This window comes from Moschus berezovskii, chromosome 11 (genome assembly GCF_049115385.1).
Source record: "Moschus berezovskii isolate FMDL1 chromosome 11, NW_MosBer_1.0, whole genome shotgun sequence".
Taxonomy (NCBI): Eukaryota; Metazoa; Chordata; class Mammalia; order Artiodactyla; family Moschidae; genus Moschus; species Moschus berezovskii.
Window position 1 is genome coordinate 28023740 of NC_142470.1, and position 19089 is coordinate 28042828.

At 39.8% G+C, this 19089-nt stretch overlaps 1 protein-coding gene and 2 pseudogenes across 2 annotated transcripts in view; all 3 read right to left on the reverse strand.

Annotated features, from left to right (window-relative positions):
• Nucleotides 1-16135, reverse strand: part of WDR35 (WD repeat domain 35) — a 61678-nt gene extending 45543 nt beyond the window's left edge. Inside the window, exons 1-8 of one of the 2 annotated variants that reach the window (XM_055399594.2) lie at nt 15962-16135; nt 15167-15284; nt 7967-8038; nt 4449-4541; nt 2815-2943; nt 1877-2010; nt 837-1002; nt 566-711 (exon numbers count right to left, since the gene is read on the reverse strand). In XM_055399594.2, coding sequence (XP_055255569.1) covers nt 566-711; nt 837-1002; nt 1877-2010; nt 2815-2943; nt 4449-4541; nt 7967-8038; nt 15167-15284; nt 15962-15985 — 882 coding nt within the window. In that variant the 5' untranslated portion in view covers nt 15986-16135. Of the gene's footprint in view, nt 1-565; nt 712-836; nt 1003-1876; nt 2011-2814; nt 2944-4448; nt 4542-7966; nt 8039-11270; nt 11980-15166; nt 15285-15961 lie in introns of those variants that run through there. The other variant, XM_088841206.1, reaches the window with a different exon arrangement.
• Nucleotides 5766-6764, reverse strand: LOC129539208 (serine/threonine-protein phosphatase 2A catalytic subunit beta isoform-like; annotated as a pseudogene).
• On the reverse strand, nt 10129-11264 carry LOC148776105 (E3 ubiquitin-protein ligase RNFT1 pseudogene; annotated as a pseudogene).
• Nucleotides 16136-19089: the final 2954 nt, after the last annotated feature.

Here is a 19089-nt window from a genome sequence, read left to right on the forward strand (position 1 = left end):
TAAATTAATAATAATACTGAGGATAGTATTTATTTATTAAAATGTATTTTTAATGTAGTAACACCTAAGATTCACTCTTAAGACAGATTTTCTTAAAATAAGCAATTATTTCACAACGAATTGAAACAGAAGTTTGGGAAAAGGACAGACTATGTATATTTAATACCTATCCACATTTAATATATCATATTAAAACCCCCTAAAATTAATCTGAAACAACTAAATTACACTAAAAACAACTCAAAAACCACCTGTGAAAAAGATGCATATGCATATTACAGAGAAAATATTCTCAATAACTATTCCCCAGTGATTTCTTACATGAAACATCTGGTTTTCTAAATGTAAAGATTATAAAATAAATTCCACGATAAAATGAAGGCTTATAATATGAGGATATTAATCAAAGAAATACACCTGATAGTTAATCATTTTTATTTAAAATGTCCCTTTCAAAAAAAAGTGACAAGTATATACCCCTTCCTCCATTCTTTTTTCCCCTACCTTATTCACTGTATATTTAAATGGAAAGAAAGAAAGACAAAATCTTTAATGAGACATTTACCTCACCAAATGGAGTATAAAATTGCACAGTGTTTACATCTTTATCCTGAGTGATGACCTTCTGGGAGCCTGCCACTGCTAAGACGCTGCCAGTATGGTTCCACTGGATACTTACTACATACATGCCAGTATCAATTAAAACAGGATCTAGTCAAAAAAAAAAAGGAATTATGGTAAAATATTTAGCTGAGAGAACTTTTTACAATCTTAAGAACAATTTTTTTTAATTTTTTTTAATTCTCCACATTAAAAAAAAAAGAAAAATTACATACTTTGGTCATTCTCATGTCTCATTATTTGGCATCTCCCATTGTCAAAACAGATGGCGAGGCAGGGGCAATCTGGCTCCACGTAACCCTCTGTGCCATGGTACCAGTGAATTCCAGCAATGCTGACTGCTCCAGTGACATTTACTAAACAATTCAGCTTCATTTTCACCTAAATAAAATCAGTGAGCTAGTATTTTATATTTGAAAACAGTAGTATGATTAGTATGAATAGAGTATTATTATAGAAGGAACACTGAAATGTGAAAATCTGGTTTTGAATGCAAGCCCCATCACTTACTGATTCACCAACCATGGACAAATCACTTCACCTGAGTTTCAGTTTTCCCAATTTGTAAAATGAGGATTAAAAAAAAAAAAGTAAAAAATAGTTCATAGAGTTTTGTGAGACTCAAATGATCAAAGGTATACAAAAGTGCTTTGAAAATAGCAAAGGGTCATGTAGATATTGGTTATTATCACTTCCACTGAGTGGATTCATGTGATGTCTTGACCCTGACTAAAAACAAATCACCCCATAAGTAAGGTCAGAGATCTTCCATAGCTAGATCTCACAAAGCCAGAGCTTTCCTTGAGATTCTATCCTAGCCTATTCTATTTTGCCTTCTTTCCAGGACCTGATTTTTGTCCCTTACTGTATAAGCCTGCCATCCTTTTCACAAGCGTTAATACCTTGTTACAAAAAATATCTTTGGTATCTCATGTAAACTTTGCCTTTGGATATTAGAAGACACAAAGGTTAACTTCACATCATCCTACCCATCATTCCTCAGACACCGCACTGTCATTCAACACACAGTTTTGTCCTTTCCAGCTACCAGAAAATTAGAACTAAAAGCACTAATTTACCTTGAAGCAACACAGAATGTTTTCTTAAGAAAACAAATTCAGGGAAAAAAAAACCTGAATTAAAGACTATCTTGATTACACAAATTATCATAATAAATAAATGTGTGTATACATATAAAAATGATATATAAAATAAGCATACAAAGTAGTAAAAATAAAACTATATACACACTTACCATAAAATTCCCTTGATTATCATAAACATGTATCTCTCCATTGGCCATTCCAAAAAGTAAGGCTTTACTATCTGCAGACCATGCTACATGGCATAACTGCACACCCTTCAGGTCTTTTCCCCAAATGCGATTCCCTAAAACAAACATAAAACATAATTATTTCATTAAAATTTCAAGGTCACAATTCTCTAACAACTGCTCTAGAAATCTTTGTTTCCCCAAAGGGCTCTCACATTCTTCACAGCATTCAGCTGTTTAATTTATTCAGTCATTAGATACTTACTGAGTACCTACTATGTGCCAAACACCCTACTAAGCTTTGAAATAGCAGCTGTTTCCAACTCTCTCCCTTCTCTTCTAAATTCTGAGTCAGGACCTTACTCCCAATTAGCAGAAGAATTCACCTTTTACTTTGGAAAGAAAATAGAGGCTTTCAAAAAAAAAAATCCCCCATTCCCACTTTCAAACATTCAGAATAGAAGTGAATCCACACTTACTCTTTCTGCTTTGCCCTCTAATACAAAGGAAGAGGTATGTCCCCAACCAGACACCAATCTAAAGTGAATCCCTCTACCTATTCTCTGATCTAGTCCCTCTGACTGCCAATACAGGAGACACAGGTTCAGTCCCTGAGTCAGGAAGATCCCCTGGAGAAGGAAATGGCAACCCACTCTAGTATTCTTGCCTGGGAAATCCCATGGACAAAGGAGCCTGGTGAGCTGCAGTCCATGGGGTCACAAAAGAGTCAGACACGACTTATTAACTAAACAATAAGACTTAAAATAAGTGATTCTTAAATGTCATCAAATTGTACAGCAAATATTTTCTCTTTTTGTATTTATTTTTCTGTCAGAATGCTAACATAATAACATTTAAAACTCTAAACGTCAAAACTTCAGCTAAATCTTGACCTTAGCTCAGGGTGCAAAATGCATTACCATCCACTGAACCGACTATCACAGCCCCATCCTCGTATACAATGCAGATCTTCTGCCCGTCAGCGTTCCACCTCATGCTTCGAACCACTGACTTATTTCTGTTGTTGATCATCTCCTCATACCAAGAGCCTGCATTCACAAAGGAAAACAAATGGCAAGTCAAAACTTTCACATCTGATAAATGGTACTTCAGAGTTAGAAACTTTCCATAAAATAGACTATGGGACAAATAACTGCAAAGTTTTCCATAACCTAAGACATTAAACTGCAAAATCTTCAAATCCAACAGAACAAGATGAAAAAAATAACTCATGCCTTGCTTCAAAGGTTATCACAGAGAACACAATAAATGCCTATCCTTTTTCTCTTTCTTTTTTTCTATCCATTAAAAAATAAAACTTCATTTGCTTCCAAAGGGCCAATATGAGTGATTTTTCCCAAAGACTGATTTTTCCCACTTGATTGCACGTCAGATAATAACCAAGGAAAAAACAGAATGACCACAATTACTTCATAAGTACACCTAAACTCTCCAATGATTAATTGGAGGCATGTTAAATGTAAGTATATGATGTAAAAATTAGAAGACTGAAAAAAATGTTAAATTCACATCACATTAGTGATATCATGTCACTAAATCTGAGTGACAAAAGCGTTCTTGTATTTATTTACATGGGGTTGAAGTGAGATGTGACTTGTCTCAAGATACAATCAAATGTGAGGCATATCACAAGGCTATTTTGTTTTCATTTTGCGCTTTAAAAGGCTTTATTACATTCCCACACATACAATTCTGGCCTAAAGCCAAGCAAGTAATTAAGTAACATGGAAAAACTAGTCAGAACAGGTTATTACCCATCAAGACTGAGGCTCAGAGAGGACCTACTCTAATCTCATGTACTTTTGCATTCTACTCCCCACACATACATACACAGACATAAACTTTAAAAATAAATAGATGAGTTTGTGTACTATAGCACATTTTAATTAAGAATTTTTTAAAGGCGTATACCCTAAGCATTTTTAAAACCACACACATGAGCTAAGGTACCCTTTTCATTTAAAGATGATGCCTACAGGCCTCAAGAGAACGTGTATCATGAGTTATTTTTCTGGTAACAGTGATACACCGAAATTAATCTTTCTCTGACTCTTTCAACTCTGGGCAAAAGGCACAAATAGGGAGCCAGCAGTCAGAGCTGAGATAAAAATCTATATCCATAAAGGAAAAGAAAGCTAACTGACTCATTAAAGGAAATGAATTATTGCTTTTGACCTCTTCATAAATGTGTTTTTATCTACTAAACTAACTCCAGTCACTGACCACAGAGAAATGAATTCTTATTGGAAACTTGAAAAAAAGAGCTTTCTCAAGCAGAAACTATTTTGCCAAGAGTCTAAGCTTAATTTGAAGATAACCAACAGTCACATAATTCACTTTCTTAATGCACAGTCACAGTTCAAAAGAAATAAGGTTAAAGGGAAAAGTAGGAATCCATAAATCTGGAAATATCACCCCCATGAATTCCTACTTCTGGTTAAAAAAGGTCTACTTCAAAGATGTTATTTCTCTGTTCAACTACTGAGATCCAAACTCCAATCTGAGGAAGATTAAATAAGCTGTCCTAATATACCTTTATATAACATCCAAACAATGATAAGCCCATTTTCGTCACTGGTAGTCAACTTCTGATATTGTTCATTCCATGTTACAATTTGAACAGAACCTAAAAATTTATAAAAACAGTTTAGAAACTAAAAAACAAAAAGAAGCTACGATTAATTTCAAATTTATATTTTTATAATAAATACCGAGAGTATGTTAAAATCAGTACCATTTCTGGGCAATTAACCAGTCTAATATTACTCAAAAATGTTCATAGAACACAGTTACTATTATCACTTGTTTCTACAACAATGCCTAAAACTAATTTTCAAGTTTATTCCTATTTTATGCCAGCTAAGGGACCAATTAGGATCAACTATAAGAGCTGCCATAGATCTGATGACAGATAACAAATGTAAGTAAGATTTACCCAATTTGCCTGACTCCCAAGGACTATGATGCCCAAAGGACATCATACTAAGTGCTTGGTTTTTTTTTCTTTTGAGGGGGTGGTATCTGTCGAAGAGATGTCTCTGAATCTCTCCCCCTGCACCACACCTTGTTTTCTATTCTATTAGTAACACACTCTTGAGCATATCTTAAACCTCTGGGTTATATGAACAAATGTGTTTTTTTAGTTTTTTAATCCCTGAATACTTTTTGTATATTTCCTAAGAACAAGGGCATTCTCTTTTTTTGTTTGTTTGTTTAAAACAGAAAGTTTCTTTGCTCAGTACACCAAGTAGAATGCAAGCACTATCATGACAAAGATACAGAAATATGCAGATCAACATAAAACAGTAATTTAAAGAAGGGAAATCTCTTTAAATGTTATGACAACGTACTCCCAAGAATCCTTTTGTCAGTTAATTATACATTTCAATAAAATAAATGGTAATGAATTAAGTGGAAGTTAGCTTGTGAATTTTTCTTAAAAATCCAACCCTATTAATCCATGCCAGTTAAACACTCTTAACTAAAATTTCCCAGTAAGTGCAAGAGATGGAGTTAGTTACCTTTTTTGCTTGAACAGGCCCAAGGAAAATGGTTACTACAAATACTGCAGGCAAACTGTTAAGACCGACTGATCTAGAACATAGTGTTGAACTAATTTCAGTCTCAAATTGTGCTGAATGCTCATCATTAGTATGGCACATTTTGGTTCATGATGTGGTTTAATGCCAAGACAGATCCCAATTTGTTACAGAAACACACAGATTACTGTTGCTTTCCTTGTTGTTTTGTTTTTAAATATATATATGTGTGTGTATATATATACATATATATATATTTTAAAAAGCCAGATATACTTCCACATACAAAGTCAGGTTTTCCCAAGAGGGATTTACAGGAAGTAGTCTGGGGTGCGCCGGGTCACATGAGGCTCTCCTCGACGAGGTGCTGGGTCAAATGGAAGGAAGGAATATTTCAAAGTGTCATCTAATTCCATGATAGCAGCCTGGTTCCCACAACGATAACAGTAATTGGGTGCACTGAAAATGGTAACCACATTCCGATCATGACATCAACTGAATCCCTCCATTACAAGTTGGTGAGCGCGAGAAACCAGTGTGAGACCATTTGCATGACTAAACGTTTCAGAAATATCTTGTCCAAATGTGTAGCTGGCACCACGTTGTGAAATACCCCACCCACCGCGATCATCTGGATCCGACCACAGCAGATCACACATTGGGCCCTCATGTGGAACTTCTTGTAAACGATCCAGGGCTCTTATATGATCCAGTGTATCTATGGATGGAGAGAGGCCACCGTGGAGGCAGAATATCTGTCCATCTACTAAAACTGTAAGTGGCAGATAATCAAAGAGATCTGTAAAATATTTCCAAACACTGGCATTTCCATACTTTCGCAGACATTCGTCATAAAAGCCATATACTTGGGTAATTTGTCGGCTTTCGTGGTTTCCTCTCAGTATTGTAATGCGTTCTGGATAACGGACCATGGACGGAGAAGCCTGGTAGGCTACAGTCCACGGAGTCGCATAGAGTCGGACATGACTGAGCGACGGAACCAAACGGAACGGAATGCCACAAGAAGAGTTACTGTCTCCACAGAATAATAACCTCTGTCTACATAGTCACCCATGAACAGACAGTTTGCATCTGGTGACTTCCCACCGATTCTGAAGAGTTCCATAAGATCGTGGAATTGACCATGCACATCTCCACAGACGGTAACAAGACAACGGACCGCTTGTACATTTGATTCTTTTGTTAAAATTTCCTTAGCCTTTTCACACAGCGTCCGGCCCTGGTTCTCGTTGAGCTGTTTACACTCGTTCAGCTGCTCGACCCACTGGTCCAGGCCCTTGGTGAACGCCTCGTCGTCATGGCGGGCCGGGCGCCGCTCCCCTAACCCCCGCCGCCGCCGCCGCCAGCTCCCAGCGCGGAGGGCGGGAGGCGCCGCGCGCCGCGGACCCGGACCCCGCGCCGCGCCCGAGCCCCTCGGGCGGCTCCGAGCGGCGGCCTCCGGGAGACGCCCGCCCGCCGCGGCCCGCCGAGCGTCGCGGAAGGACGCGGGGACGTGCGGGGCTTCCGCGCAGCCAACGCCGGAGGATGGGCGCCCGCCGGCCGCTCTCGCCTCCCGGGCTCCCTGGGGCATTCTCTTTCAAAACCGTTTTCCAAATTAGAAATTTTAACACATACACTATTATCTCCAACCCACGGTCCACATTTAAGTTTTATCAAATGTCCAAATAATGTCCGTGATAGATAGCTGTTTGTCTCATTTCAAGATCCAGTCAAGCATCATCCAGTACATGTGTCATGTCTCTTCAGCCTACATTAATCTGGGGCCATAAAACAGACTCTTAAAAAGGAGGATGTCCTATCCATAGACAGATAGTATTTTTAGTATATAAAATAATAGTTACTTTTTTCATACCTATTGAAGATGCTATTTAATCATGTGAAAGTTGTTGAATGACTCTAGGCCATGTAAATTATGGCTAAACAGAAATGATTACTTTAAATAAGACCATTGTTTAAAACGATGACATTTTTGCATAATTATGGCTAAACAGAAATGATTACTTTAAGTAAGGCCATCATTTAAACAATGACATTTTTGCATTAAGTAAGTCATTTCTTGGAGAAGGGCAAGGTAACCCACTCCAGTATTCTTGCCTGGAGAATCCCATGGACAGAGGAGCCTGGTGGGCTACAGTCCTGGGGTTGCAAAGACTCAGACACAACTGAAGCGACTTAGCACGCACGCACAAGTCATTTCCAAGGCTTCCCCGATGGCTCAGCAGGTAAAGGAACTACCTGCAATGTGGACTGGACCCCTTGGCTCCAGGAGACTCTGGCTGGATCCTGAGGTCGGGAAGATTCCCTGGTGAAGAAAATAGCACCACTCTAGTATTCCTGCCTAAAAAATCGCATGGACAGAGGAACCTGACAGGCTCCAATCCATGGGGCTGCAAAGAGTCGGACATGGCTGAGCGACTAACCATACACATACAAGTGGTTCTAAATACCTAAAAATACTATTCAAATATGATTTAAAATTTACATGACTCACCACTATGACCTTCGAGAGTCTGATTCATAGAAAGGTTACTAGGGGCTGCAAGACCCCTCCGTTTTGTATCATCTGAAAAAACAAAAACAAAACATACTATGACAAATATATAAAAGTGACAGATTATAAGATTTTGACATTTCTTGTTTTTTTCCGATTCCTAAATAATATTAGAATAATTTTTTAAAGAATGCCTTATTCTGACCTATTTTTCTCATGGTGGAAACATGGACAAACACGTACCCCCTTGCAAGATATTATTCTGGTGAAATAAAGCAAAATGTATAAAAGAACACTTTATTTAGCATATTAAATATAATTAGTAATTATTATTGCTACTTATTCCTCCCCAAAAGACAACAAAAAAGAATTATTTATGATTTCAGATTGAAAACTCTATAAAGCATAAGTGAGATCAAAAAGCAAAGATTTGGGGAACTAGTTTTTATTAGGTTTTGCAGAATCTTATATTCATTTATTCATTCACTCAACAAACATTTATTGAACGTCTACACTCTGCTATGCACTGTGGAAGGTTCTGAATACAAAATGATGAAAAAAAGGCCTTTTCCCCTAGAAAGCGTATAGTCTACCGAGGGGACAGATATCAAATAGACACTCACACACCCACATAAATACATATGCATATATATATAATTGCGCTTCCTCTGTAGCTCAGTTGGTAAAGAATCTACCTACAATGCAGGAGACTGGGGCTCGATTCCTGGGTCAGGAAGATCCCCTGGAGAAGGAAATGGCAACCCACTTCTGTATTCTTGCCTTGAGAATCCCATGGACAGAGGAGCTGGCAAGCTACAGTCCATGGGTTCGCAAGAGTCAGACACGACTTAGCAACTAAACCACCACCATATATAAAATTATAAACTGGGAAAAGTAAAAGCAAAATAAGAGGAAACAGAGGGGGAGTTAATTTAGATTGGAGGGAGGGAGAACCAGGGAAGGAGCTCTGAAGAAATGGTATCTAAGCTGAGACCAAGGGATAAACTGGAAAAAGCCAAGCCAGTTACGGAAGGGGGGAAAGTATTTCAGGCTAGGATGCAGCAAATGCAACAGCCCCTGGGTAGAATTTTAGAGCCTTTAGCAAACTGATAGAAAGCCTATGTGGTTAATAAGGGGAGAATGGCATAAGATGAGGCAGAAGTGATAGGCACAGGAAAAAACTTGAAGTCTTTGCAAGAAGCAATGAAAAGTTTTTATGTTATCCAAAGTGCAATGTAAGCCTTTAAAGGCTGTTTATTATTTGAAGTGACTTTTTCTCTTGGATTACTAATCATACTACAGAGAAGAATATAGTAATACAAAATGTCTTCTCAGTAAATGAATCTTCACTTTGAAAATCTGACGTGTGTATGTGTGTGTGTGTTAGTTGCTTAGTCATGTCCGACTCTTTGCAACCCCATAGACTAGCCCACCAGGCCCTTCTGTCCATGGGATTCTCCAGGCAAGAACACTGGAGTGGGTTGCCATTTCCTCCTCCAAAATGAACTATACAAAGAAAGAAAGTGAAATCGCTCAGTCGTGTCCAGCTCTTGGCAACCCCATGGACTGTAGCCAACCAGGCTCCTCCATCCATGGAATTTTCCAGGCAAGAGTACTGGAGTGGGTTGCCATTTCCTTCTCCCAGAAAATCTGATAGTCACATGTAAAATACACCATTTGAAACATTCATTTAAAAATACTAATTTATGAAAATCTTAAGAATTTGTGAGAGTGGGAATTTTTGTAAGTTGATGCTGAAGAAAATTCTCCTTTCAGATAACATGTATCTTCAAATTACTATGAAATATATTCTTTATTCCGAAAACAATCTCAGAGGGAAAAAATATCTGAGTTCCTCTAAAACCATTGGTTCTAATTATCCAGTTGCTGTCTTGGTAACATGAACAAGAATACACATATATAACTTCACAATCATTTCTCAAACAATTAGGATAGAATAAATGTTGTTGACATACACATTAGGTTGAACCTTGTTTTTTTAACAGTGGGTTCTCTCACTCATTGAATCTCTTTAAAAATGTACCTACACACTTAAGCCTTATTCTAGTTCTAAAAACATTTCATAAAAACATATGTCTTAACTTATAGCACTGAAAATCCATTCTAATGCCTATAGTCACAGTCACTATAATCAAGTAAAATTAGTGATACGTGATTCTAAGAGTTTGCAGGACCCAACACATTTGAAAGTTTGATAAAGCAGTTCCATCCTTCCATTGGCTTACAAGGGCTGAATTCAAAATTCTGCATAGTGTGCATGTTTTCTATTTGTTAAACCATGAAGTGTAGACTCTTCACAAAACATATTCTGACACACAGGAGAATATGTTTTTTAAATTCTCCTTTACACAGTGAACAAATAGCTTCCACATCTGAATATTGTCTTTTGCTAGCAGTAACTACAGAACTTTATTATGCAGAAAATATTTGCGAAGTCTATCTGAAAGCTCAGATATCCAAAAGAAAAAAACTCAAAAGTTTTCAATGAGGTCAAGTAAAGCCACCAAGATTTCAAGACTCCACTGAGTTACATTACTAAACTCCCCACAGCCAATAAGCAAACCAAACTGGCATGGGAACAAGCATCTGGTAATACTGACAGAATTCTTCTCAAAGCATCAATAACCCTTGGATTTGAAAGGCGTGATGAAAGGAGGCACCATAAGAGAAGGCATTTGAAATCCATGAAGGGAAATTTAGGAATGAAATCAGCAATTCCAACCATTCAAAATATCTCCCACAAGCTCAAAAGATCCAAAGGATTTACAAAGATTAATGCTAATGAAGTCACTGAGAATGAGAGAACAGAGGAAAACAGATGACCCTGCTCAGAACACGAGGAAACAAGCACACTGAGTCTCTGAGCACCTTCATCTCGGGAAAACCTGGCTGACGTTCATAAACATCAGTTTTCGCATTTTGCGTTCATAAAAGTGGTCAGCAGCCCAATTGCAAGAGAAATTCACATTATGTGTTGCACAGTGAGTTTGACAAGCAGGATCGAAATGTGAAGAAGACATTTTTGCAATACTTGAAGAGATGGTGGAATTCCGAGAAGGAGCTGCTATAGGCTCTACAGACTCCGGGGCAGGATCACTCAGCTGCCTGGCTTCTCTGCATGACTGGCTACAAGTGGCTATGCACACATCCATGGGTACAGCTATGGGCCCCTGACCTGCTGTTTCTGAAGCCTGAATTCGCAGCACATTCCTTAGGTATGGAGTTGATCTGGATTATGAACATCCCTAGAACAAACGCAGGAAGCTTCGAGTGTCAATCTCACCGCATGGGCACATCAGAAAGCTGATACTCCCACTGCCTGCAGTTCCTGAAGGGCTGTGCAGATGGCTACACAGGTGGTTTGGATGGTCTTGGAACACTTCTTCTCTGACTCAAATGCCTGCTTTCCAGCAATATTTCCTCTCATGAAGATGAGTAGACTGCGCCCTCTGCAGCAGTGGCAAGAAAAGCAAGAGATGCCATCTCCAGTCAGGGCCCCTCTCCTCAAATTCCACCACAAGCAACTCTGGCCCAGGCTGGCATCCCTTTAAAGATTGTTAGAAGGGAAACGACATGACCTGGTTCTTTTTGGTTTTGTATTTTTGAGATCACATGAGAAAGAGGCAAGAAACCATGAAGCTGATTCTCAACCAGTCGAGGTGAGAGATGATAGTGGCTGGGACTAGACAGGTGAAGGGGACAAAGGGAAAGGACAGATTTGATACTCTGGAGACAGAAGCATAGGGTTGTTGATGAAGGGGATGTTAAAGGGGGAAGAAGTGTTTCTAGCTTGAGCAAATGGGTGAAATTTAAGATATTTACTGAAACAGAGACAAGTGAGAAAAGATATACAGGAGAAGGTCAAGAGTTCAGTATGAGATGCCTGTGAAAGATTCTTGAGGAGATGTCCAAGTCTGATAAATCAGGACTGGGCTGGAGAGATTTATTTAGGAATCGTCATTCCACAGAGGGCATGTAAAGCCATGGGAATGAAAGAATAAGTCTAAAGAGGATGTGAAATGAAAAGAGCCCAGAAGCAAGTTCTCAGGAATTCCAACAGTTAGAGGAGAATCTGGTAAAAGAGACTGAAAACTTATAAGAAAACAAAGGAGGGGATAGCAATATGTATAAATATAACAATAGTTTAAAACATTGCAATTCTCTGTCTTGAAAAGATAACAGTTCAAGAACCAGTCAAATGTGCATAAGGACCAAAAAAAAAAAAAAAAGCTGCCCATTAGATTTGTAACATGAAAGTGGCTGGCAAAGGAGAGAGAAGAGAGAGAAAGCAGACTGATACTCAAAGGAGAGAGAGAGAATAAAAAAGGAATAAGGGCCCTGAGAAGGCGACAGGAGGTGGGCTCCAGCAAAACCTGTGAAAGGTGGCCTGTGAGAGAAGACTACCCACCTCCCCATCTGAACCTGAGGTAAAAAGCTGGGGACAGACACCGGTTCTATCGGTTCTAATAGTTCCTTTCCTTCTAAAGCAAGAGAGTGAAAACTGGGAATACCACTATAGGGAATGCAAAGCAATGCAAGCTTTCTGGAAGGTAAACCGGCTAAACATATGAAGGACCTTTATAAATCTACATGACCTTTGATCCAGTAAATTCCACCTCTAGAACTGTACACTAGAAAGCAATTAAAGGTTCATGCAAAGAAACTTCTTTAGCAAATATCTTTAGATGCAAAGATATTGTTGGAAACAACTTATGTGGCTATATCTAAATATCCAACACTAGAACTGGATATATAAATCATACAAAATGGAATACTAAACAGCCATTAAAATAATGCTATAGTAGGTATTCTACTGATGTAGAGGACTGTTATACTATATGGAAGAATGATAATAATTTAGCTATTCTGTAGCCAACCACCAAAATGGCACTTACAAAGCCACATATTTAGCATATCACAGTGCTTCAAATGTACTCAGCAATCAATATCTGGTGATGATTACAGGGGTAATAGTAACTTTATTACTATCATATTTAATAATAACAGTTGTGATACAATAGACTGACTTTTTTAGACTCATCCAGCCATATTTCTCATATTTCTCTATTTCAACATGATTTACACCCATTATTAAATTTTAAAATAAATAATTAACTCCATATTCCAAGCTATTCAAGAATCTATTTTTCATCTTGCTCACAAATTTCAAAGAATATTCTAACCACATTTCATCAGAAGTATATAAAAGGAAAATAAGTAATTTTTTCTTGACAAGCCTTCAATATTAAGCATAATAAATCCATTTATTAATGTAACTAAAACTTCCTACATATTTTAGGCAAAATAAAAATATGTATATGTACATGCACATATGTACATATACTTCTAAGTATTTGAGAAATGTAACAGAGACAAAAGTTATTTTCCTTTAAGAAAGTTAAGAAAGCTAAAGCATTAAGAGATTAAATTACTAAGCAACAGAAGACAAACTCAAATTGGTACATAAGTCTCTACCTTCCAAATCTGCTTTTTATTTCATATAATTAATCTAGCACATCAAAACAACTATTCTCTCTTTGCTTAGGCCATCCATGAGCCCTCCATGTAGTGGTTAAAAATGAGGCTTGAATCTGAGACAAACTAAGTTTTGAGGGAAGAAATTTTCACATATTGCAGTATGGGAAAGTCAAAATGGTTTACATATTATTTAACTTAAACTTCATGCTAACTAGAACAGTCTCTTTTTTAGGCCATCAAACATATCTTGTATATCTGCTTTAACCATCAAAGAAAAGTGTGCATTGTCCAGAAGTAAAGAATGTCCATTCTAAAGACAGAGATCCATGTTGCTCTTCCTGGGACATCAATGCTAGTACTCCTTCGATGATGAGGCTCCCTTCCCAGAAGCCAAAGCCACACTGACTCACTTCGTAGGAAGCAAATAAATTCCTCAAAAGAATACACCCTCCCTGTTATGTTTGATATTCTTTGTTCGGACAGGAGATAAAACCATGCTAAAAATCATCTTCTTCAGTCTAGTTTCTCAGAATCATCTGAGAGGCTGCCTCCCCGGCTACAGTTCTCCATTTGGCCGAAGTAAAATTCTTTTCTATTCCTTTTACTAAAATCTCAGCTGTGTCACTTATTTCCCATGTGACCTTGGGCAGGTTATTCATTGATCAGCACCTCAGTTGTCTCATCTGAAATATATACCTCTCAAAATTACTGTGAGGTCAAATTAGACGGTGAAGGTTAAACACCCCAAACATAGAAAGTGATCAATAATATTTACAACCATCACTTCAAAGCTATAAAACAGTGTTACTCAAAGTGTGGTCTGAGAACCAGCAACACCAGTATCACTACAAATGCAAATTCTCAGACCCCATTCCAGTTCTACTCTGGGGCTAAGTCCAGAAATCCATTTTAACAACCTCTGCAGATGATTCCTATACCTGATAAAGCTTGAGAAGCAAAGGTGGTAAGAAATCCAAAATGTAACTTAGTTCAAACCCTCATTTTACAAAAGACTGGACTAAAATCAAAGATATTCAGAAACTTGCTGAAATATATTCAGAAGTCTTAGGGCAGAGCCGAGATTCCAATTCCAATCTCCTTATCCAGATCTCCTATATAGATCAGGGATTATCTAGCTCTCCAACCCAGAGCAACATTAGATAATAAAAGAAATGTGAAACTGTGTGCTATGATTCCACAGAACTAGAAAAAGAGAAATCAAGCTGTAAAACACACAAGACTTCTTAATAAAACAATTTTTTTAATCCCATGTTTGTTCTTGAGAACTAGGTGCACAAATATTAACACATCTGAAAAGCAGAAAGGACAACACAGGCCTGTAAATAAGCTGCCAAAATGTGAGATTTTTGTGACCTTACTGAAAAGGTGATTCACGTCATTTTTATTAGACTCCTAATAATACAGCAGTCAACACACATAGCACAAGACCATATAATGACTTAGTTTTCATTCTTCATTCATTTTCATTTGCCATCGATAATTTCAGCAAAAGCCACCTGAGGTTTACATTCGATATTTTCCGAACTTCCTTACAAAAATATTCTAGAACACCCCAAAATGTTGGGATTTTTTTTCCCTTTTGAAAGCATTAGAATTGCATACTGACAAATACCATAAGCAAATCTCTCTTAACAAATGATTTTCCCTTATGTTCAAACATCTGGGCTTGCATTCATTTACCTGTCTGTGTCTCCAATTTCAAAACTTTCAGTAATCCATCGTCACCACCACATGCTATGAATCCCTGGTCCTTGTTCCAAGATAGACATTTCAGCTTCACGTTATTGGGAATGGCAACCTGAAAAGCAACCACTGCCACTCACAACTTTTCACGAAGGGGTTGGTAGTGAGTCTATGGGAGGTGAAGGCTGCAGAAGAAACGGTCTTGCAGAAATTTGAACCGTTATGAAAATGAGCATAGTCCCTTGAACTGCCCGGGGCCCATTTGGGAAAGAGACAAAGAACAGCACACAGAAGGGCAGTGACTGGGGAAAAAAAAAAAAACCCAATGAGGGTGACCTGATGGATTTTTAAAAGGCAGGGGAGGTAAAGGAGGTATAAATCTGTACCTCCAATCCTTATTCCCTTTCCACACACAGTTTGGCTACCTTTTTATTACTTTTCTCCTGCCCAGCAGCCCGTGATGATCCAACGAGTTTAAATCATCTGATGAGCAACAGGTTAAGTAGGGAAAGATAGGGACGCACACAGTGATCTGCCCTGCGCCCCCCCCCCCAGAAGGACCTAACCAGGGGCAGGAATGCGAAAGATCTTGCGAGACAGCTACTGGCTCCGCCAAGGACTGTGTGGGCTCAGGGACCGGCAAGGGGAAGTCCGAGGCTGGACCGCGCAGGAAGGTGGAAGAAGGGATGGCGACGCCCGGATCACTACGCATAGCCTCTCGGGCAGAATGCCGGAATCGCCTGCAGGTTGAGAAACAGGAGGAGGAGCGAGGGTGAACCCTGGGAAACTCACTTTCTTGCTCAAGTAAAAGAACATCCTGGAAACCCCGAGAGGACAACCCCAGCAGTCAAAGCCCGCCACGGGAAACCTTCTAAGCTGCGGATCGCGAAACCTAAGCTGCGGATCGCGAGTACCAGCGGCTCTTGGAAGCTCTCGTCGCCCTGGCAACCGCCGCCTCCCGGTCGCATCCGGGGCGCCGAAGGGACACTTCCGGCGTCGCCCTTGCATCGCTGGGCGTACTACGCCTGCGCGGACGTCGGGGTTGCTGGCAGAGCTGTTGTGGCGGGCCCAAACCGGGTTTGCACCTGGTGGATTTGCTTCTGGGCTTTCCTGCCCAGGGACCCGGCCGGCGCCGCGACTGTCAGTTCCCTGCCTCGTAGCCTCAGGTGTCCTTGGTCCGGACGGGCTCAGAGGACCGGCCTCGACCTCGGACGGTCGCGGTGGAACTCGACCGAGGTTTCAGTACAAGCTCAGTAAGGGCGCCCATTCAAATGAGGTCGTTTGGATGGGGTGTTGTGTAAGCCCCGAAGTCCCAACACTGTGAAAAGGAAAAATACCTTACAGAATTTGGTAGGCTGGTACCCGCTGGTCAAACGAAGGTACAGACACATTTTTCAGACCTTGCAAACCTTCCTTTGTGCCTTTGGGGTTTGGAGACCCCTGGAGCAATTTCAGGGTAGGAGAGATTTTGTTAATCCTGTTTGTTTTAGAACCTTTAAACAACTCATTTAACCGTTGACTGTAGCCTGCCAGGCTCCTCTGTCCATGGAATTCTCCAGGTAAGAACACTAGAGTGGGTAACTTTTCCCTTCTCCAGGGGATCTTCCCAACCCAGGGATCATACCCAGGTCTCCCGCATTGTAGCGAATTCTTCACCGTCTGAGACACTGGGGAAGCTCATTTAAGCTGTAATTGCAGCCTAAAGGTACTTATTAAAATAATATGTGTACACTTGAAACTAACACAACACTGTGCATTGCTATACTCCAATTTATAAAAAAAGACTGTGTGTGAGCTTTGACTATTACAACATATAATCGCCATTGAGTCATCAGTTCAGTTCAGTCGCTCAGTCGTGTCCAACTCTTTGCGACCCCATGAATCACAGCTCGCCAGGCCTCCAACTCCTGCAGTTCACTCAAACTCAAGTCCATCGAGTCAGTGATGCCATCTAGCCACCTCATTCTCTGTCGTCCCCTTCTCCTGCCCCCAGTCCCTCCCAGCGTCAGAGTCTTTTCCAGTGAGTCAACTCTTCGCATGAGGTGGCCAAAGTATTGGAGTTTCAGCTTTAGCATCAGTCCTTCCAATGAACACCCAGGATTGATCTCCTTTAGAATGGACTGGTTGGATCTCCTTGCAGTCCAAGGGACTGTCAGTCTTCTCCAGCATCACAGTACAAAAGCATCAATTCTTTGGCGATCAGCTTTCTTCACAGTCCAATTCTCACATCCATACATGACCACTGGAAAAACCATAGCCTTGACTAGATGGACCTTTGTTGACAAAGTAATGTCTCTGCTTTTTAATATGCTGTCTAGGTTGGTCATAACTTTCCTTCCAAGGAGTAAGAGTCTTTTAATTTCATGGCTGCAGTCAGCATCTGCAGTAATCTTGGAGCCCAAAAACATAAAGTCTGACACTGTTTCCACTGTTTCCCCATCTATTTCCCATGAAGTGATGGGACCAGATGTCATGATCTTAGTTTTCTGAATGTTGAGCTTCAATCCAACCTTTTCACTCTCCTCTTTCACTTTCATCAAGAGGCATTTTAGTTCCTCTTCACTTTCTGCCATAAGGGTGGTGTCATCTGCATATCTGAGGTTATTGATATTTCTCCCGGCAACCTTGAATCCAGCTTGTGCTTCTTCCAGCCTAGCATTCCTCATGATGTACTCTGCATATAAGTTAAATAAGCAGGGTGACAATATACAACCTTGACGTACTCCTTTTCCTATTTGGAACCAGTCTGTTGTTCCATGTCCAGTTCTAACTGTAGCTTCCTGACCTGCATATAGGTTTCTCAAGAGGCAGGTCAGGTGGTCTGGTATTCCCATCTCTTTCAGAATTTTCCACAGTTTATTGTGATCCACACAGTCAAAGGTTTTGGCATAGTCAATGAAGCATAAATAGATGTTTTTCTGGAACTCTCTTGCTTTCTCCATGATCCAGTGGATACTGGCAATTTGATCTCTGGTGCCTCTGCCTTTTCTAAAACCTGCTTGAACATCTGGAAGTTCACGGTTCACATATTGAGTCATAGTCTCCCTTTTTAAGTAATTGAAGTGTTGGTATTTTCTTGCTAAGGATCAACTGTTCTGTATTCTTTTTCAACCCTATTTCTTTCTTCAATTCTTGTCCTTTCTGAACATTTGAAGAGTTACAGAACCACCACAATTTTGGACATAGGGCAGAAACTGCCATGGAATTATTTAGTCTCATCTATTTTTTATCTCTGGTTTTACCTTTTATTATATATGTGGAAACCACTGTTAATTTGTATAATCTAGTGTGTACTTTATACTTTAGGGCTTCCAGGTAGCCCAGTGCTAAAGAATTCTCCTGCCAGTGAAAGAGATGCAAGAGACTTGGTTCAGTCCCTCCATTGGGAAGAGACCCTGGAGTAGCAAATGGCAACCTGCTCCAGTATTCTTGCCTGGAACAGAACTCCATGGACAAAGGAACCTGGTGGGCTACAGTACATAGGGTTGCAAACAGTGGGACACAACTGAGCACACACACACTGTGTGTACTATCAGTTCAGTTCAGTCACTCAGTCATGTCCAAGTCTCTGCGACCCCATGGACTGCAGCATGCCAAGCTTCCCTCCTGTCCATCACCAACTCCTGGAGCTTACTCAAACTCATGTCCATCAAGTCAGGATGCCATCCAACCATCTCATCCTCTGTCATCCCCTTCTCCCGCCTCCAATCTTTCCCAGCATCAGGGTCTTTTCCAGTGAGTCAGTTCTTCACATCAGGTGGCCAAAGTATTGGAGTTTCAGCTTCAGCATCAGTCCTTCCAATTTATCTAATTTCCCCACCTGAATTCTTTCCCCATCCCCAGCAAATAATGTTCAGATCCTTTGACCTGAGTTTGTTGTCTCACTCAGCATACTGGGAAATTGACAATAAATCCTAGTG